Source organism: Salminus brasiliensis, chromosome 18 (genome assembly GCF_030463535.1).
Source record: "Salminus brasiliensis chromosome 18, fSalBra1.hap2, whole genome shotgun sequence".
NCBI classification, from domain to species: domain Eukaryota; kingdom Metazoa; phylum Chordata; class Actinopteri; order Characiformes; family Bryconidae; genus Salminus; species Salminus brasiliensis.
Genome location: NC_132895.1, coordinates 1889178 through 1911477, shown reverse-complemented (window position 1 = coordinate 1911477; position 22300 = coordinate 1889178). Strand labels below are relative to the sequence as shown.

General features: G+C 44.1%; 1 protein-coding gene across 4 annotated transcripts in view; it reads left to right on the top strand.

The window, feature by feature from the left end:
- The window catches only part of mapk10 (mitogen-activated protein kinase 10), a 129532-nt gene that overhangs the window by 82246 nt on the left and 24986 nt on the right, over positions 1-22300 (top strand). For 2 of the 4 annotated variants that reach the window (XM_072661773.1, XM_072661775.1), the window contains exons 9-12: positions 12614-12796; positions 16208-16332; positions 19084-19147; positions 21832-21909. In XM_072661773.1, the coding sequence (XP_072517874.1) occupies positions 12614-12796; positions 16208-16332; positions 19084-19147; positions 21832-21909 (450 nt within the window). Of the gene's footprint in view, positions 1-12613; positions 12797-16207; positions 16333-19083; positions 19148-21831; positions 21939-22300 lie in introns of all 4 variants that reach the window. The other 2 variants (XM_072661774.1, XM_072661776.1) reach the window with 1 other exon arrangement.

The window sequence follows — 22300 nt, the reverse complement described above, 5'->3', positions numbered from 1 at the left end:
ATATCCAAAATTCAATAAAATTCTAATTCCTAGTATTTATCCGATAATTAAACTTAAATGTTATATATTTTTAAGATGAATTATTGAATATTAAGATAAGGTGCATCAGTGCTGGTTCCTCATAACACTCTGCTCTTCAGTTTGGTCTTCTATTCTGCATCTGTATTCACATGTGTGGGCATCGCTAATCCTGCCAAGCCACTGGACGCAATCAGACCATGCCCATTACATTAACTCATTTAGTGTTAAATTAACTCCTCCAGACTGAACTGAGCCCACACTGCACTGCAGAGGAGTCAGTCAGGAGACTGGAGTTTACTGTAGACTAGAGTGAGATCCCTCTCATACACACATACCTTCACATCCACTAACTATTCCTCCAGATACTAAAGAATTCAATGTAGTTTCTGTATCATTATTATTAATAATTCATAGTGGATTCTGAATAATATATGGTAGATACTGAATAATTTAATGTTGGATACTGAACACATTTACAGTAGATACTGAATAAATTCATAGTGTATACTGAATATTTCATACTGGACATTGAATAATTCATAGTGCATATAAAATCATTCATAATGAATATAGAATATAATAAATGATAGTGGATAAAATGAATAATTCATAGCAGATACAGAATATTTCATAGTAGATGCTGAATAATTCATAGTGGATACTGAATATTTCATACTGGACATTGAATAATTCATAGTGGATACTGAAAACCTCAAAGTAAATACAAAATATTAAATAGTGTATACTGAAAAATTAAAGGTAGATACTAAATAATTCATAGTGCACCCTGAATAGATTCATAATGGATACTGAACAAATTTGCAGTAGATACTAAATAAATTCATAGTGGATACTGAATATTTCATAGTACATAAATTAAGAGTAATTTATTCTTATACTGAAAAACACTCAAAAAAAAAAAAATTACTACAATACCCATAATGCAGTGCTCTGTAAACATTAACCTTATGTTATTCCCAACACTGTCACACACGGAAGGTTAAAACCAAAGGTCTTATTTGATGGATTCAATTTTACGAGTCTTAAGGGTCTTGAGTCGTTAGGTTAGGTCCGTCAGTCAACACATGACTGGAGTTTCCAGGTCCACTTTATATTCCCAGTTTGTGAAGGTTTCCAGTCACCCGGGCCATTAAACGGACTTGGGGTGTAATTATGATGACATTTCCAGCTCATTCATCTGAGTGTGCTGCACTTTAACGGCGTTGTTATGAGAGACTGAGCATCTGAAGGTAAGGAGCGCTCGGTGGGAATCCTCTCTATACTCTCTGACTTCACTTCTCCTCCTCCAGCAGTGACTGGGTGGAAAGGGCTTTGTGAGCGTGAGGAGACTTAATGTCGGGACTGCGGGGATGCGGCTGCGCAGAATGCATTAATTGCAGCCTTTCTTAAGGCCGTTAATTAGGCAGGCCGAGGCTGCAGTGAGGACTAGTGCAGGACTAATTGAGCAGGGCTGCTGTCCTGCAGGGAATCCTTCACTGCCGCAGCACCCGTCCCAAACTCCCCCTGCATCCCCCCCGTTCTGTGAATATTTATGACTCACTTAATTGGGATGTTTGGAGGCGTGCTGCCTGCAGTGTGTGTATCTGTGGGAGTGTTGTCCACATATGCTTGAGTGTGTGTGGGGATACAGCTGTAGGCTGATAACTGATCAAACCGCCGGAAATATTCCCAATAACACACCAAGCAGCTCATCTACAAATGAACCGCCTCCCACAGGCCCCCTAGTGGACACTCCAGTGGCATGATGGAAGTGTACTGGTTGAGTGTGTGTGTGTTTACTGGTGTATGTGTACTGGTTAAGTGTGTGTGTTTACTGGTGTATGTATACTGGTTGAGTGAGTGTGTGTGTTTACTGGTGTACAAATACTGGTTCAGAGTGTGTTTACTGGTGTAAATGTACTGGTAGTGTGTGTGTGTGTGTGTGTGTGTGTGCGTTACTGGTGTAAGTGTACTGGTTGAGTGTGTGTGTGTTACTGGTGTAAGTGTACTGGTTGAGTGTGTGTGTGTTTACTGGTGTATGTGTACTGGTTAAGTGTGTGTACTGGTGTAACTGTACTGGTTGTGTGTGTGTGTTACTGGTGTAAGTGTACTGGTTGAGTGAGTGTGTGTGTTTACTGGTGTACAAATACTGGTTCAGAGTGTGTTTACTGGTGTAAATGTACTGGTAGTGTGTGTGTGTGTGTGTGTGTGTGCGTTACTGGTGTAAGTGTACTGGTTGAGTGTGTGTGTGTTACTGGTGTAAGTGTACTGGTTGTGTGTGTGTGTGTTACTGGTGTAAGTGTACTGGTTGAGTGTGTGTGTGTTTACTGGTGTATGTGTACTGGTTGTGTGTGTGTGTGTTACTGGTGTATGTGTACTGGTTGAGTGTGTGTGTTTACTGGTGTACAAATACTGGTTCAGAGTGTGTTTACTGGTGTAAGTGTACTGGTTGAGTGTGTGTGTGTTTACTGGTGTATGTGTACTGGTTGAGTGTGTGTGTTTACTGGTGTACAAATACTGGTTCAGAGTGTGTTTACTGGTGTAAGTGTACTGGTTGAGTGTGTGTGTGTGTGTGTTACTGGTGTAAGTGTACTGGTTGAGTGTGTGTGTGTTTACTGGTGTAAGTGTACTGGTTGAGTGTGTGTGTTTACTGGTGTACAAATACTGGTTCAGAGTGTGTTTACTGGTGTAACTGTACTGGTTGAGTGTGTGTGTGTGTGTTTACTGGTGAAAGTGTACTGGTTGAGTGTGTGTGTGTATTTACTGGTGTAAATGTACTGGTTGAGTGTGTGTGTGCGTTACTGGTGTAAGTGTACTGGTTGAGTGTGTGTGTTTACTGGAGTACAAATACTGGTTCAGAGTGTGTTTACTGGTGTAAATGTACTGGTAGTGTGTGTGTGTGTGTGTGTGTGTGTGTGTGTGTGTGTGTGCGTTACTGGTGTATGTGTACTGGTTGAGTGTGTGTGTGTGTGTGTTACTGGTGTAAGTGTACTGGTTGAGTGTGTGTGTTTACTGGTGTACAAATACTGGTTCAGAGTGTGTTTACTGGTGTAACTGTACTGGTTGTGTGTGTGTGTGTGTTTACTGGTGTTACTGTACTGGCTGAGTGTGTGTGTGTGTTTACTGGTGTTACTGTACTGGTTGTGTGTGTGTGTGTGTGTTTACTGGTGTTACTGTACTGGCTGAGTGTGTTTACTAGTAAAACTGTACTGGTTAAGTGTGTGTGTGTACTGGTGTAACTGTACTGGTTGAGTGTGTGTACTGGTGTAAATGCTCCTCCAGAGAGGAGTGAGGGTGGGTCAGGGTCTAGAATCCATCAGCAGAGCTTTCTGTGAGCCTCCATGTTTTTACTGCTGTAGAGAAGATGGAGGAGGCTCTCGCTCTTGTTGGATGCGCTGTGTTTTTCCTAAATGAGCATCAGTGTAAGTGTTGAAATTGAAGTTTGTAGTATTTCTATTGGTGCATTCATCATAATATTGAAATTAGGCACAATCTAAAGAACAACCAGATTTACACTATTGAGAAAGCCATAACATTAGCCATAACATTAAAACCACTTCCAGCTGAAGTGAACAACACTGATGATCTGGTTCCAGTGGCTCCTGTCTGTCAAGGGGTGGATCTACATATTAGTCAGTTTTTGAAAGTGATGAAGCATAAGAACATGTGATGTTCTAGACAACTGGGTCAGAACATCTCCAAAACATCAGGCAGGTCTTGTGGGGGTGTTTCAGTGGTCCCAGTATGCAGTGGACAGCCGGTGAACCAATGACAGGGTCGTGGTCAAGGCTTTAATTGATGCTCATGAAGATCCCACCTCACAACTTACAGCATATTGGTCTTGGTGTCACAGAAAAAACTCTTGTGGGGTCCATGCCTGGGATGGTCAGATGTGTTGTGGTGGCACTAGGGGGACCTACTGAATATTAGGCAGGTAGTGTAAATATTAAGGCTGACCGGTGTATAAAATATATAGTTATATGGGCAATATATGGAAATAAGGAGTATATATATATATGAACTTTTGCACATCTCCCTTAAATGAGAGAGTCAAAGCTTTCTAAATGAACCCTGCTGCCCGTTCGGAGAGCTCCTCGAAGAGCAAGGCCTGTTAAAAACCTGCTTTCCTGCTTTTCTCCAAAACTAAAAGCACAGCACAATTACTTCTAATGAGGAGGCCTGACCTCCCCTCCATTAAAACCAGCAGCTCCCCTTTAAGCACATTAAACACACTTAAAAGCAGAAGGGAAGCATTTGATTTATTCTTCATTAGGACGGCTCACTGAGCGGAAGGCTGAGGCCTCGGCCTGTGTGCTTATCTCGCCTCTAATTGTTCTCCACGTGTGTTTCTACACTTACTGCATTGATCAGGGGGACGAGAGCAGCTAATTCAGGACCGGTTTGTAAAGAGTCATTAACTCTAGTTTAAGCTAGAGCCATAACCATTTAACCCACACACACACCTTCATAGGGTCAATCTCCTGTGTTTTGAACCTTAGTAGCCACACTGGGCATTACTGAGATCTGCTCATACACACGACGTACTGTATATATGTATGACACCTGTCTGAATCAGAGTGTAAAGCTCATAATTTACATTTACATTTACAGCATTTAGCAGACGTTCTTCTCCAGAGCGACTTACAGAGCTTTACTGTTTACTGAAGAAGAACCTCAGCTAGTTTAAATAGAGTAAAATTCAGATCCTCTAATCTTAGACTCTACTAAACACAAGTCAATATGGAGACCATAGTACTCTACTCTTCACCCAAGTCCTCTCAGAAGAGGAGGGTCTTCAGTCTGGATTTGAAGACAGTGAGTGTTGGACTCTGCTGTTCGGACACCCAGGGGAAGTTTGTTCCACCACTTCGTTGCAGGACAGTAAAAAGTCTGGACGCTCGTCTTCCGTGGATCTTAAAGGATGGTGGGTCGGGCCGAGCTGTACTTAAAGCTGGAAGGGCTCTTGGTGCAGATCGGCTTTTGACCATCGCCATCAAGTACGGAGGGGCTGGCTGGTCCAGTCTTGGCTTTGTAGGCCAGAGCCAGGGGTCTGAGTTTTAATAATTACACCCCTACAGAACGTGGTTCAGTGGTTCTCCATCACTGTGTTCATCATTAGAACATCTCCAAAGTTCTCCTCTCTCATGGAGTCTAGTATTATTTAGAGTTCTCCTCAGATCAACACCTGGTTTGGTGGTAAATCAGGTGAGCTGCTGCTGCTGCTGCTGCTGCTGCTGCTGCTGCTGCTGCTGCTGATGGAGGTGAACACATCCTTCACGCTGTGCTGGCTGGACTGGGGGGCGTCCAGGAGAACCCTGGAGGAACCGAGCTCTGTTCTTCAGACTAGCTCACCGACAAGATCTCGCTACTTTCTTTCTTCAGAATGAGAAGCTCTTGTTTCTCCTTTTTACTGTATTTATGTTCAGCTGCATCTGTTCTGATGAGATCTGGAGCTTCTACTGTAGAAATAGGATTTACAGTAATGGGATTAGGGGACTAAAAATGCACAGCGTTTTATCATGTTCTTATTGTTTGATGGAAACGAGCTTCTGGGCAGTAAAAATTTATGAACAAGAAGAAGAAGAAGAACACTTTTTCACGTAAACCATTGAAACATCAGAAACTTGTCTGGGTCGTCCGGCTTCTATAATGTTGGTATGAACAGAGTCTGAATTATGGAGAGACTGGAAGAGCTAAGCTCCTCCCAAAAGAGACTTCAGCTTCCTTAAGAACAATAAGGAACAGATACTGATACCCTATTGTCATATTTAATAGTCTGCAGCAGTCAGTGCCTTCTAAAAGTGCTCCAAAGAAGGAGAACCTTAGATCATGGGTGCCCAAGGCTCCACAAGACTTCTGAAGGTGTCCTGCTGTGGTCTCAGGCACCAAGACTGACTCAGTAGCAGATCCTTTAAGTCCAGGTGGATCTCCATGAGCATCAATAAGCCTTGGGCCCTTTAGGTTCTCCTTCCTTGGAGCACTTTTGGTAGGTACTGACCACTGCATACTGAAAACACCCCACAAGACCTGAGGCCTGATGTTCTGGAGATGTTCTGACCCAGTCATTATCTAGAACATCACAGTTTGGTTCTTGTCAAAGTGTCTCTGATTCTTACGCTTGTCCATTTTTCCTGCTTCAGCACCTTCAAGACCTGACCGTTCACTCACTGCCCGATAGAGCCACTGGAACCACTGGTTTTTCACTTCACCAAGCAGGTTTTAATGTTATGGCTGGTTGGTGTATATACCCAACTATTGTTGCTTGCTAGCGGTTGGGTTTATCTTCAAAGGGGAAAGTCTTAAACCTCAGAGAACGTCAGACTGACCTTTACATTAGTAAACACACAACTCACTTCCCTGGCCTGGACGTGGAGTGTGGGTCTGGCTGTGGATCTGTGAGTCACTTTAGAGCCACTTTAGCCAGTGCTGTTTGTTTGTAAGTCATTTGTGTGTTTGTGTGTGTGTGTATGTACATGTGCATGTGTGTGTGTGTGTGTGTGTGTGTGTGTGCTGCAGTGGACATGTGGTCTGTGGGCTGTATCTTTGGAGAGTTGATCAGAGGGAGTGTGCTGTTCCCAGGAACTGATCGTATCCTTCCCCTTTCCGTTCATTTCTGCCGCCTCCATTCACATTTACACCCTATACACACACACACACACACACACACACACACACACACACACACACACACACGGTAGAGTTTGCTTATTATTTGCTGTGTTCAAAATTTCTAAGACCTGAGCTCCATCCAGTACTTTCCGGATGAGTTGGGAAGTAGTTGGGGATGATGATGAAGTGGGGTGGTGATCAATCAACATCCTGACCTCACTAACACTCTTGTGGCTGAATGCAATCAAATATTCATGGGAATGCTTTGAAATCTGGTAGTAAGTCTTCCTCCCTGGACAGTAGAGACAGTTACAACAACACAAGCAGGATCAGCTCTTTTTAATCCTCTTGATTTCATAAGAAACTATGAATGAGCACGTGTCCCAATACTTTTGTCCATATAGTGTATAGGTTCTACAGCACTGAATAATCTGCATAACAGGGTGGTAACGACATGTTTATTGTTCATTATTACAACTTTGAATGCAATTTATTAGTGATCCCCCCCCCCCGACTGAGCTCATCTCTGTATTATGTAGGAATTTTAAAGTGGGGTGGACTTTCTCTTTAAGGTTGACTTTGTTCTGATTGGTCACAGAATGTCTGGGGTGGAGGGGGCTGATAGGCTGATTAGTAATGGTTGAACATGTGAAGGTGGTGTAACGCGGCGCTGTACTTCTGTGGGTGGAGGGTGAGGTAATGTGGTGGTGGTGTTCTGTATGTAGTAGCGTGTGAAGCTGAGAGAAGATCAGTCATGTGACTTCCCATGGGTGACCGAGCGCCCTCCTGCTGTGCTCTACTCCTTAGCAACGTATATTCTGGCCCTGTGTTGCTAGGTACCTACAGTCATGTGCTAAACACACACACACACACACACACACACACACACTCACTCTCTCTCTCTCTCTCTCTCTCTCTCTCTCTGTGTGTTTAACTGGCCTGGAAATAAACACCTCCAACATCCTCCATCAAACATCAGCATCACCAAGCTTACCATCCTCCACCATCCTCCACCAACCTCACCATACTCCACCATCATTCACCAAAATCACCATCCTCCACTATCATCCACCTTTATACACCATCCTCCACTGTCCTCCACCATCATCCACCAACCTCACCATACTCCACCATCATCCACCAACCTCCACCTTTATTCACCAACCTCACCATCCTCCATCATCATCCACCAAGCTCACATCCTCTACCATTATTCACCAAAATCACCATCCTCCATCATCCACCAAGCTCACCATGCTCCACCATTATTTACTAACCTCACCATCCTCCACCATGTTCACCATCATCCACCAACCTCACTATCCTCCACCTTTATTTACCATCATCCACCAACCTCACCATCATCCACCAACCACACTATCCTCCACCATTATTCACCATCATCCTCCACCTTTATTTACCATTATCCACTAACCTCATCATCCTCCACCATTATTCACCATCATCCACCAACCTCACCATTATTCACCATCATCCTCCACCTTTATTTACCATTATCCACTAACCTCACCATCTTCCACCATTATTCACCATCATCCACCAACCTCACCATCCTCCACCTTTATTTACCATCATCCACCAAGCTCACCATCCTCTACCATTATTCACCAAAATCACCATCCTCCACCATCGTCCACCATCATCCACCATCCTCCACCAACCTCACCATACTCCACCATCATTCACCAAAATCACCATCCTCCACTATCATCCACCTTTATACACCATCCTCCACTGTCCTCCACCATCATCCACCAACCTCACCATACTCCACCATCATCCACCAACCTCCACCTTTATTCACCAACCTCACCATCCTCCATCATCATCCGCCAAGCTCACATCCTCTACCATAATTCACCAAAATCACCATCCTCCACCATCATCCACCAAGCTCACCATGCTCCACCATTATTTACTAACCTCACCATCCTCCACCATGTTCACCATCATCCACCAACCTCACTATCCTCCACCTTTATTTACCATCATCCACCAACCTCACCATCATCCACCAACCACACTATCCTCCACCATTATTCACCATCATCCTCCACCTTTATTTACCATTATCCACTAACCTCATCATCCTCCACCATTATTCACCATCATCCACCAACCTCACCATTATTCACCATCATCCTCCACCTTTATTTACCATTATCCACTAACCTCACCATCTTCCACCATTATTCACCATCATCCACCAACCTCACCATCCTCCACCTTTATTTACCATCATCCACCAAGCTCACCATCCTCTACCATTATTCACCAAAATCACCATCCTCCACCATCGTCCACCATCATCCACCATCCTCCACCAACCTCACCATACTCCACCATCCTTCACCAAGCTCACCATCATCCACCCGGCAGGAGGATACGCCTTTTTCTCTCTCTTTTTCAATCCTCTCTCTCTCTCTCTCTCTCTCTCTCTCTCTTTAATCCTTCATTTCGCTCATCTCTCACTCTCTCTCTTTCTCTCTCTATTAATCCCACTTCTCCCTCTCCTCTCCTCTAACTCTCTGAGCTCTGAAGGACTGAGAGTAACAGACAGAACGGAAACGGGACAATAGAGGCATTAGGAGGGTCTCTGTTAAAGAGTGAGCGACATTAGCAATGCAGATGAAGCTGGAGAGGGAGTTGGTGGGTGCTGATGTGGCCCAGTTTATAGTGGCTGGGTGTAAAGCTCAGTGTGAGGCTGAGCACTGGGTTAATTACACGTTAAGCAGAGCTGTAACCGTTCACAAAGCTCCCCCCTGTACTAACATACAGTTAATGTGTTTATATTAAAGCGCCCCCCCCCCCCAATAAAAATACGTGTAAGAAAGTACTGCGATGAAGTGATGTCTGACAATGCAGCATTGTGGGAATTGTAGTTCACTAGCCAGGTGTTACCGGATTAAGGGCTTGGCAACATTACTATTATTTGCATCACTATGCATTTGATAATCTATGCATGACCACTCGACCGCTGGTCATACGTGACAACCAACATACCACATGTGCAAATGCACATTCACGTCACTTACGACACCGAGCAGCGAGATACTAGCTAGCATATCAGCTAGCTGCCCAGTGAACTCAAAAACAGTCAAGTCTTAGCTAGTTAGCTAGTTTACCCTTACCCATCATTTGAAGAAATCCACTGCCAATTTAGCATGACGAGCTCTTTTAATCTTTAACGAATTCTTTCCCTTTTTACCTAAAAATAAATAAATAAATAAATAAGCAAAAACATCAGTAGTCAGCGTCCCACACACTACCTGCATGTCCGTCTCTACCATCTAGAGATTTGGACGCAATAGAGGGTATTCACGTGGCGTCACAGGTGGCGGGTGGCACTGTGGCCACGCCCACCGAGTTGTGCGACTGACTGTACAAACTGATTCAGCAGGAATTCAGAAGCTAATGGATTTGCTGCAGTTCACAGAAACAGCTGGAATCCAGGTACTGAAACATGTGGGAGCTCACTGAGCGGTGAGGTGACAACAAGCCCACTGTAGTTCAAGTAAAAGGGAAAGCAAGCAAATCTGGATGAGCCAGTCTACTGAATGAGGCTGAAAACAGTGAAAAAAACCTTTCTAAGACCGTCCCCTCGACTCTGTGCTGTCAGATATGAGGCTTTATCCTCTAAACAGGTGCGATTTGAGCCTCAGTTAGCTGTTAGACGTTCCTGGCTACACATCACTGTCCATGAACCGTTGGTTCTTTGGTAATGTGGCTGGGTCGCTGTCGAGTCCAGCTGCCGTTAAACCCGAGTCCTGCTGTCCTAATAAACGCTGCACCCGGGGTGCGGATTGCTTTACCACTCAGTCCGACTAAAGGAGGCGTGTTCCAGCGGGAACGTGACGTCAACGCGCCCCCTCCATACCACATGGTGTTGATATAGCCACATCTGTGTACAAATGAGCTCGCTTTAGCGGGTACGGACCTTTAGTAGCAGTTTTCGTTAATACAGTCCAGTCATGTTTAGACGTGCTGTGTATTTAAACTGGTTCTGATCCGTGTTGGTCAGCTACAGGACTGGGTTTCCCTCTCAGCTCACATTAAAGACCAGTGTGAAATGGTAGAGCGAGCATCACATGAAACACTCTCTCACCGTTTAAGATTTAAACGAAGTTGAGTTAACTTAAAAGTACTAATTAATTAATTAAGTAATTACTTTTAAATACTACATCAAACCATATAACTCCAGATTTCTACGGATTAGAAAACACTGTACTGTGTGAGGTGACAGAATTGGTGGTAATATAGCTGTGTGTGTGATTGTGTGTGTGTGATTGTGTGTGTGTGTGATTGTGTGTGTGTGTGAAGCCTTTGTCAGAGGGACAAAAATTATTTAAAAAATTGTCAACAACTGCAGACCGTAATGGTTAGCTATGACGATCAAAGCCCCACTTTCTTCACCGCCTTTCTGGTGATCATACAGACAGCCACACCACACCAGGCCTGAAGACCGGCTCTACAAAGACCCGGATCAGTTGGGAGATCAGAGGAAGCTTCCACTTCCCTTTAATAAAAGATTTGAGCGCAGATGGAGTTTTAACCCTGCTATCAGTCCTGACCATGCCACGGGCCAGGAACACAAATCACCTGAGGAGCTGAGGCGTGTGATGATGTTGGAGCTCCTCAGTTAGATTTGGTCTATTGTATCTATCCATGAAGGACAGGACCAACCTGAGGACCAACCTGAGGACCAACCTGAGGACCAACCTGAGGACCAGCAGAACGGCTGAAATAGTGCTGTTCTTTCAAAATACAGGGCTTTATATATATATATATTAATGGGGTGTATTATTTAAGACACTATTACTATTTATATAGTATATACTTTTATTATATTTTATTTATATTTCATATATAATATATATAGTCATTTATTGTAATACTACAAATATCACATTCAATTCATTTATTATATTTATTTTTTAACTACCGTTGTCATAAAGCAGCTTATAAGAGAACTTGTACACCACTGTGGCTGGAGGAAGAAACCCTGGGAGGAACCAAGACTTACAAGGGGGACCCAACCCGTCCTCCTCTGATCAGAACTTATTTATAAATTATTGATAAAAATGACCAAACCATCTAAACTGTTGAACTGCTCTGATCATAATCATAATATAACTTAATATAGTCATGGCAGTGATGGTCAGAGGAATGATGGGTAATAGTGGTGATATTAATAGTGCAGATAGTTAAGAGTCCATTTAGGTTTGAACATGGTCATTAGGCAGGTAGCAGTGGTAGGAGGGTGTGCAGCTGGTCTGACATGGGTGGCAGGGGAGCCTGGTGGTCAGTCTGGTGGGTGGCAGCTGGTTTGATGCAGGTAAAGGGGACCCCAGAGGTCAGTCTTCTAACAGGTCGGGCTGGATGAGCGGCCGGCCATTTACTTAAAGAAGGTAAAGAGACTGAATGGATTTATGGATTCATGGCTGTTAGTGCTGTCCGTTAGCCCAGCTGATGAATGGCTGGGAGAGGATTTACATATTTTCGGGCTGGGGCAGTGACACAGTTGACGTGGGCGGGGCTTTGCCGTCCAGGACGACCACCTTTGACCTGTACTCAGTTCACACCTGGACTTTGTGCTGTTTACTTATTGGATTGAGGTGATTGGATCACCCGGGACGCGTGTTAATGCAGGGTGTGATCAGGGTCTCAGTAGAATTTGGTCCAAAATTCTTCACATTTTTGTTGTTTTTTGTCAAATTTTCAATCGTAAAAAAGCCACAAACTTCTCCATGGAGCATACACACTCAAAGAAAATGAGTAAACATGTCATTTCTGATTACATTTGAGATGTACTGTAATAATTCTAGATGTTTAAAAAGGTCATATTATAATAAATGTACTAGATTCTTAAGTTCTAGGAAAGCAGAGCCACTGATTTTGAGTTCCAGCACTGCAGCACAGGGCCGAGAGTGTGCGTTTGTTCCCTAACTGAGGTTCTACTCAGATATCGATCAGTGGAACAAGGTGATTGAACAGCTCGGCACTCCATCTCCCGAGTTCATGAAGAAGCTCCAGCCCACGGTGAGGAACTATGTGGAGAACCGGCCTAAATACGCAGGCCTCACCTTCCCGAAGCTCTTCCCCGACTGCCTCTTCCCTGCAGACTCTGAGCATAACAAACTCAAAGGTACGTGTGCATGCAGAACCAGTTGCCAGTCAGTATCTGAATGAATTACTAATGAGAGGATTTTTGTGCAAAAGTTTTGGCCCCCCGGTCAAATGACAATCCAAAAAAACTAATCTTAAACAACAACCTAAATATGACATGTCATAAATTATATTTATTAACTCAATTTATTAGATTTAATATTTTGTTATCTGTTAAATTGAGTTATTAAAGTATAGAGAATAAGGAAAACACAAATTTGGCCAAATGAACAGGTTTTACATCATTTAATTATGATCGCAGTAACGTAACGTAACGTCCCGGTAAAGCCGCTGGGGTGCTGTCTGAATGAGGCCCATTGGGATGTAGTTTCTCACCACAGTACTGCATAACCAGTTACACATCTGCACAGTCCTTCAGCCACACCAGCATGCCTGTTGTGTGTCACTGCATGAGCTAGTGATGAGAGTGTGTGTGCTTTAGTGCGATGCTCTGACGGTGACCTAGCAGTTCCTCTGAGTGTACAGTCCAGATAGCTCCTCATACGTCCTGCTCCGAGCTTCTCACTGAAGACACAGAGAGAGACAGAGACCCAGTCTTTCACTTCCAGTCAATTTACAGCGATTACTGAATAACAGCGGAGAAAAACACGGCACGGATAATTACTGCGAGCACTCTGTAGATTTGGACTGACTTCAAAGACGCTGTGTAGACCGAGACTCATGGATCAGAACCCAGAGAGACAGAGCACAGGAACACTGCATGGTGATATATATATATATACATACAGTGGGGAAAAAAAGTATTTAGTCAGTCACTATGAGAGACAAAATGAGAAAAAAAAGATTTTTAAAGAAATGTATCTCATGTATTGTGAGATTTTGAGTGCAAGCCTCCTTCCATCAGCAAGGGCATTGAAGATGAAACGTGGCTGGGTCTTTCAGCATGACAATGATCCCAAGCACACTGCCAGGGCAACAAAGGAGTGGCTTCGTAAGAAGCATTTCAAGGTCCTGGAGTGGCCTAGCCAGTCTCCAGATCTCAACCCCATAAACCTTTGGTGGGAGTTGAAAGTCTGTGTTGCCCGCCGACAGCCCCAAAATATCACTGCTCTAGAGGAGATCTGCATGGAGGAATGGGCCAACATACCAGCAACGGTGTGTGCCAACCTTGTGAAGACTTACAGAAAACGTTTGACCTCTGTCATTGCCAACAAAGGATACATAACAAAGTATTGAGATGAACTTTTGTTATTGACCAAATACTTATTTTCCACCATTATTTGCAAATAAATTCTTAAAAAAAAAATTTCTCATTTTGTCTCTCATAGTTGAGTCTACCTATGATGTCAATTACAGCCTCTCATTTTGGGAGAGTGGGAGAACTTAACTGACTAAATACTTTTTTCCCCCCACTGTATATATATACAACCTGCATTAGAACACGGTTAGAGAGGATTCTGGAGCAGTCTGTCGTATTTAAGACCATGTCCAGACCCATAGAGCTCTCTGAGGCCTTCAGAAAGTAGGTTGAATTACAAAGCCCCCCCAGCATTGAGGAGCTGTGGAGCAGTGGAGGAACTGTGTTCTCTGGAGTGATGGTGGTGGAGCTCCATCCAGTACTTTTGGGATGATTTGGAGTAGCAGAACTAATCATCCAACATCAGAAACTAACCTCTTGTTGGCTGAAGACAACTAAACCCTCTAGTTCCCCCTAGCATTAGCAGTGCTCTCAACACTACACACTTGCCTCTTTTCCAACTGCTGCCAGTGCTTCATCGGCAGGCGGCTGATACGCATGGAGGAAAGCGCAGAGTCCCCAGCTTAACGGACACCCGGGCCGACCAACATCGCTAATAGCAAAGCGGCATGGCTCGGGATTTGAACCTGTGACCCCTGGGTCACAGTGGTAGCTCATTAGCTCACAGCAACATTTAGTGGATGTCGCCTTTTTGAGCAAAGTAGAGGCTGTTACTGCAGTAGACGGGGACAGACCCCCTGCTAATACCTTTGATTTCAGAAGAGCTGTTGTCCACATTCTGAGGCACCTCACCAGCTCAGTGACGGTCACTCATTCAGCTCCACTGATTCAGCTCTCCTACAATTGTCACTCCATCCGGCCTGCAGGGAGGAGCAGCGCTCTCCCTCCACCATCTTCCTTCTGTCCACCTCTCTCTACACACACACACACTTCCTCCCACGCTCTCTCTGCCTCTCTCTCTATATTTAGTGCATTAGCAACAGAGCAGCTCTGGCTCCAGGCCCACTCCTGAATGTCTGTTACTTGCCTGAGTCGGGGCACATCTCTCTCTCTCTCTCTCTCTCTTTCTCCTTTATATATATATATATATATATATATATATATATATATATATATATATATATATATGTATATATATATATATTAAATTAATAAAACAATAGCAATTACATCATGAATGACAGAAGTAATAAATAAACAACATATGATAATAATAGTCAAAAACACAATAAAAAGAAAATAATAATAATAATAAGGTAATGGGTGGAGTAAAGGGCCATTTTATAGAAGTGGGTGTAGTTTAAGCATTAAAGGCCAGTCCCATTCACACTCAAAATCCAGGACACTACCATATATTTTTTATATATGGCGACAAGAGTGTTAGTAAGGTCAGGATGTTAGAAGATGATCACCACCCCACCTCATAATCTCCAACTCATGCTCCCAAAAGTACTGGATGGAGCTCCACCACCATCATTCACATTCACACAGTTCCTCCACTGCTTCACAGCCCCTTAATGCTGGGGGGCTTTATACCCCTCTACTAGCCCACGCCTGGCATTAGGCAGCATGGTGCCGATAGGGTCATGATGCTTATTATCTGCTTCAGAGATTCTTATTCTATTGGGTGTCCACAAACATTTGGACGTATAGTGTACTATTGCTTTTTCACTGCAGTATTTTAGTACACCTTGTCTGCTTCTGTTCATGAGAATCTGTGTCGCTCATTCTGGGAATTTTAGTCCATTTTGGCACCTACACAGGCGTTGGGCTGTTAATATGCATGAGCTCATTAACATATCAGCTTTACTGTCAGTGTAAAAATACCACAGTAGTAATGAAGTATTGGCTCGCCGAAATTAATAAATGTATTAATAAAGCTAGGAAAGCAGCATATTTCGCGTTATGCAACACCAATATAGGCCCGGGTTCATGTGTACTTAGCACCCTGCTAACTGGTGGGGTACGGATTTACATTACTGGTTAGCTACGTTAGCCTCCAAGCTCCAGTAACACAAGCAGAAACATACATCTGGTCCAAAAGAGAACTGTAAACTTTACGCTGTTTGATGTGTGTGTGTGTGTGTGTGTGTGTGTGTGTATTTGAGTGTGTGTTTAGATTGTATCTGTACATTTACTGTTTCTGACCTCTCTGTGTTGTTGCCCCTACAGCCAGCCAGGCCAGAGACCTGCTGTCCAAGATGTTAATTATTGACCCCGCTAAGCGGATATCAGTGGATGAGGCACTGCAGCACCCCTACATCAACGTGTGGTACGACCCGTCTGAGGTGGAGGCGGTAAGTGCAGCTCATTCATGTTCAGTCTGCGTTATCAATTAGTCCACCTCTTAGATTAGAGTGGCTGTACAGAAGCAGTGTGTGTATGTATTAGTGTAAAGCTGTGTAAGATATGTAATGATATGTAAAATTATTCATCTGGACATTAAGCTCTTATCAATCCAAATTAATTATTATAATAAATACAAATACATTGTGCCCCCAGCCGGCACTGTTCAGCTCCGTCAGCTGATTTACCATCAAGCCCTGATTGACCAAACCAGAACCTAGTTTAACCTCAAATAAGATGTGCTGTCGGTGTAGATTTATATGTATACACTAACAAACACCACCATTCCCTTTAAAAAAACACCATTCTCCATCAAACACCACCATTCTCCACCAGAAAACACAGCTATTCATCAAACACCACCATTCTCTATTAAACACCATCATTCTCCATCAATCACCACCATTCTCTATTAAACACCACCTTTCTCTATCAAAAACACCATCAAACACTACCATTCTCCATCAAATACCACCATTCCCTTTAAAAAACACCATTTGCTATTAAACACCATCATTCTCCATCAAACACCAACATTTGCCATTCAACACTATCATCCTCACTCAAACACCACCATCCTCCATCAAATAACATCATCCTCCATCAAACACTCAGAGCCAGCGTTATCCCCTGTGGTAGTTCAGTAGTAGTCTTTACATTCACGTGATGCTTTGTGGATGTGCAGGAGTGTTGCCGTCGCTGGGAGTGTGACACAGTCAAATCTATCAGGTTTAGAACATTTTAGAGACGGCAGCCAGTTTTCAGAAACGTCCCCATAAAGAAAACCAGCTTAAACTCACAGCTCCATATTTGGGCATGATGGCGACTTCCTAACGCTGCCTGACTTCAGAGCTCTATTGTCTGCTGCCTACAGCTGCGTTGAGGGATCTGACAGTGTGCCGACAGAACTGTGCTCTGCACTCAGGAGTGACTCAGACTCAGCAGCTCTCTGAAAACATGCATAATGTTTCTGTTCTATAATTATATCAAACTGCATTTCTGGAGGAGCAGAGTTCTTCTCTGACCCCCCTGCCTCTCTTATTCAGTGCAGGAGCTGTGTGTTATATTCCTGCTGTACCACACTTACAGCAAGATGGACATGCAATCAAATTCTCACAGTTTCCCCCCTACCCTAAATGTAGTGACATCCACTCTCCATCAGACACCATCACACACCATCACTCTCCATCAGACATCATTACTTTCCATCAGACACCATCACACATCATCACTCTCCATCAGACATCATCACTCTCCATCAGACACCATCACACATCATCACTCTCCATCAGACATCATCACTCTCCATCAGACACCATCACTCTCCATCACACACCATCACTCTCCATCACACACCATCACTCTCCATCACACATCATCACTCTCCATCAGACATCATCACTCTCCATCAGACACCGTCACACATCATCACTCTCCATCAGACACCATCACTCTCCATCAGACACCATCACTCTCCATCACACATCATCACTCTCCATCAGACATCATCACTCTCCATCACACACCATCACTCTCCATCAGACACCCTCACTCTTCATCAGACATCACTCTCCATCACACACCATCACTCTCCATCAGACACCATCACTCTCCATCAGACACCATCACTCTCCATCAGACACCATCAGACATCATCACTCTCCATCACACACCATCACTCTCCATCAGACACCATCACTCTCCATTACACACCATCACTCTCCATCACACACCATCACTCTCCATCACACATCATCACTCTCCATCAGACACCATCACTCTCCATCACACATCATCACTCTCCATCAGACACCATCACTCTCCATCACACATCATCACTCTCCATCAGACATTACTCTCCATTAGACATCATCACACACCATCACACATCACTCTCCATCACACATCACTCTCCATCAGACATCACTCTCCATCAGACATCATTACACACCGTCACACACCATCACTCTCCATCAGACACCATCACTCCCCATCAGACACCATAACTCTCCATCAGACACCACTGTTCTCCAACAGCCAACAACAACCATTATTCTTCATCAGACACCATCACTCTCATCAGACATCACTCTCCACCAGACACCATCAGACATCATCACTCTCCATCAGACATCACTCTCCATCACACACCATCCGACATCATCACTCTCCATCAGACATCACTCTCCATCACACACCATCCGACATCATCACTCTCCATCAGACATCATCACTCTCCATCACTCTCCATCAGACATCATCACACACCATCACTCTCCATCAGACACCATCTCTCTCCATCAGACACCATCACTCTCCATCACACACCATAACTCTCCATCACACACCATAACTCTCCATCACACACCATAACTTTCCATCACACACCACTGTTCTCCAACAGCCAACAAACACCATTATTCTCCATCAGACACCATGATCTTCCATCCAACACCATCATCCTCCAACACCACCATTCTACAACAACCAACAAACACAATCACTCTCCATCAGACACCATCACTCTCTAGGTGTGAGTGAACGGCTCTTCAGGAACAGCAGTGTCTGTGGTTCAGATCTGTAGTAATCTGTGTGATGGACGATATCTGAAATGCACCTCCCCTTACCTCTAATGTCTCTCTCTCTCCCTCTCTTTCTCTGCCTCTCTCTGTCTGTCTCTCTCTCTCTCACTCTTTGTTTAGCCTCCCCCTCAGATTTATGACAAGCAGCTGGATGAGAGAGAACACTCCATCGATGAATGGAAAGGTAAAGCCTTAATCTCTCAGATATTACCTAAACCTACACCCCTAATCTCTCAAAGATTACCTTAATCTACACCCATAATCTCTCAAAGATTACCTTAACCTACACCCCTAATATCTCAGATTACCTTAACCTACACTCCCCTAATCTCTCAGACATTACCTTAACCTACACCCCCTAATATCTCAGATTACCTTAACCTACACTCCCCTAATCTCTCAGACATTACCTTAACCTACACCCCCTAATATCTCAGAGATTACATTAACCTACACCCATAATCTCTCAGACATTACCTTAACCTACACCCCTAATCTCTCAGAGATTACCTTAACCTACACCCCTAATCTCTCAGAGATTACTTTAACCTACACCCCTAATCTCTCAGAGATTACCTTAACCTACACCCCTAATCTCTCAGAGATTACTTTAACCTACACCCCCTAATCTCTCAGATCACCTTAACCTACACCCCCTAATCTCTCAGATCACCTTAACCTACACTCCCCTAATCTTTCAGAGATTACCGTAACATACACCCCTTAATCTCTCACATTCCCTTAACCTACACCCCCTAATCTCTCAGAGGTTACCTTAACCTACACCCCCTAATCTCTCATATTACCTTAACCTACACCCCCTAATCTCTCATATTACCTTAACCTACACCCCGAATCTCTCATATTACCTTAACCTACACCCCCGAATCTCTCATATTACCTTAACCTACACCCCCGAATCTCTCATATTACCTTAACCTACACCCCCTAATCTCTCAGATTACCTCAACCTACACACCCCTAATCTCTCAGAGATTACCTTAATTTTAGAGCATGAGGAAGAACTACTGAGAGGACCCCGGGACTCCTACAGGTTTTTAGAGGAAAACCTCTTAAGTAGCATAAGGGAGACCACTGAATGGAACTGAGGAAAACCTGTCTAGGAGGACAACCTCTCTATGACTGGGAGGAAGAATCACTGAGAAGAACCAAGACTCAACAGGAGAACCTGTCTAGGAATGTGAAGAAAGAATACTGACAGGAACTAAAACTCAAAAGAAGAACCTCTCTAAGAACACATGGAAAAACCAAGACTAAAAACAAGAACCTCCTAAGAGCACATGGAAGAACCACTGAGAGGAACCAAGACCCAAAAGGAGAATCTTTAAAAACCTGAAGAAGACCCACTGACAGGAACTGAGACTTCAGAGGAGAACCTCTGGGCTGCACTGGGTCATTTTTAGGTCTCTTACACAGATCCAGTTTGGAACTTTGGAGGAACCTCTTAAGGTGCTTTGAGGAAAGTTTTTAGAAGAAAAAGGTCTGTTGGCGGTTCCTCAGAGCACCATAAGAGGTAGAACCTCCAAAAGTCCCTCAATGATACTCACACCTACCATCATATTTACATACAGCATATTAGCCACACCCACTCATCCTACAGGAGTTTCAGTTTAGCCCCACCCACTCATCCTACAGTAGTTTCAGTTTAGCCACACCCACTCATCCTACAGGAGTTTCAGTTTAGCCCCACCCACTCATCCTACAGCAGGTTCAGTTTAGCCACACCCACTCATCCTACAGGAGTTTCAGTTTAGCCCCACCCACTCATCCTACAGTAGTTTCAGTTTAGCCACACCCACTCATCCTACAATAGTTTCAGTTTAGCCCCACCCACTCATCCTACAGTAGTTTCAGTTTAGCCACACCCACTCATCCTACAATAGTTTCAGTTTAGCCCCACCCACTCATCCTACAGTAGTTTCAGTTTAGCCACACGCACTCATCCTACAGCAGGTTCAGTTTAGCCACACCCACTCATCCTACAATAGTTTCAGTTTAGCCCCACCCACTCATCCTACAGTAGTTTCAGTTTAGCCACACCCACTCATCCTACAGTAGTTTCAGTTTAGCCACACGCATTCATCCTACAGCAGGTTCAGTTTAGCCACACCCACTCATCCTACAATAGTTTCAGTTTAGCCCCACCCACTCATCCTACAGTAGTTTCAGTTTAGCCACACCCACTCATCCTACAGTAGTTTCAGTTTAGCCACACCCACGCATCCTACAGCAGTTTCAGTTTAGCCCCACCCACTCATCCTACAGTAATGTCCTTTTAGCCACACCCATGCATCCTACAGCAGTTTCAGTTTAGCCCCACCCACTCATCCTACAGTAATGTCCTTTTAGCCACACCCACTCATCCTACAGCAGGTTCAGATTAGCCCCACCCACCCAGCCTACAGCGGATTAGCCACACCCACTCATCCTACAGTGGTTTCAGATTAGCTCCACCCACTCATCCTACAGTAGTTTAGCCCAATAATTAGCAGGTAGAAGGCGCAGTAGAACTCAGCAGAGGCTGATTGGCCGATCGGGTCTTTTTCTAAACTCCAGGGGCTTCAGACTGATATCAGTTGATCGTGGCAGGTCAGCAGCCGCTGGTGAGCCAGACGGATCTGCTTCTGCTTCTGAGAAACCTCCAGAAGCATCTCCAGCTCCGCTTTTAGCCCAGATTGTTTACCAACTTTTCCAATTAAGAAAAGCGCTCCACGATTAATTGAATTAATTAATAAAGACCTGTGGAGCAGGGCTGGAATTGATCGTTTTCCTTTCTTAATGCTCTTTTAATCAATCCCTGTCTCTTCCCCTCTCTCTCTCTCCCCCTCCCCTCTCTCTCTCTCTCAGAGCTGATCTATAAAGAAGTGATGAACTTTGAGGAGAGAACGAAGAACGGCGTGGTGAAGGGACAGCCTTCTCCTTCAGGTACTCTCACTGCATAGCCTAACATCTCTGTAAGTGCCCTTCTACCCTTTACACTCCGCCCCTCAGGCTCCTCCTCCTCGTCCATCCATCCCTCTGTCTCTCCGTCCCTGTCTGCCATCGTTCCTGTGACTCCAACAGAACACACTGTTTCTCTCCCTGACTCTTCATGTGGCCGCTTACCAAGACACAGACTAAGCCTAGCTCCTGAACTGGATCGAGCTGTCCAAGGTCCGCCCACAAATACGCCCTTAAATAGCAACTGTTGCCAAGTTAGACAAGGTTTACAGCATGAAACACGACTCTAAATGTAGGTATTGTGATATACACTGAGGAGGCGGAGCTACAGTCTCTCATTAGGGTGAATAATAATTAATAATACTCTAAATGTAGG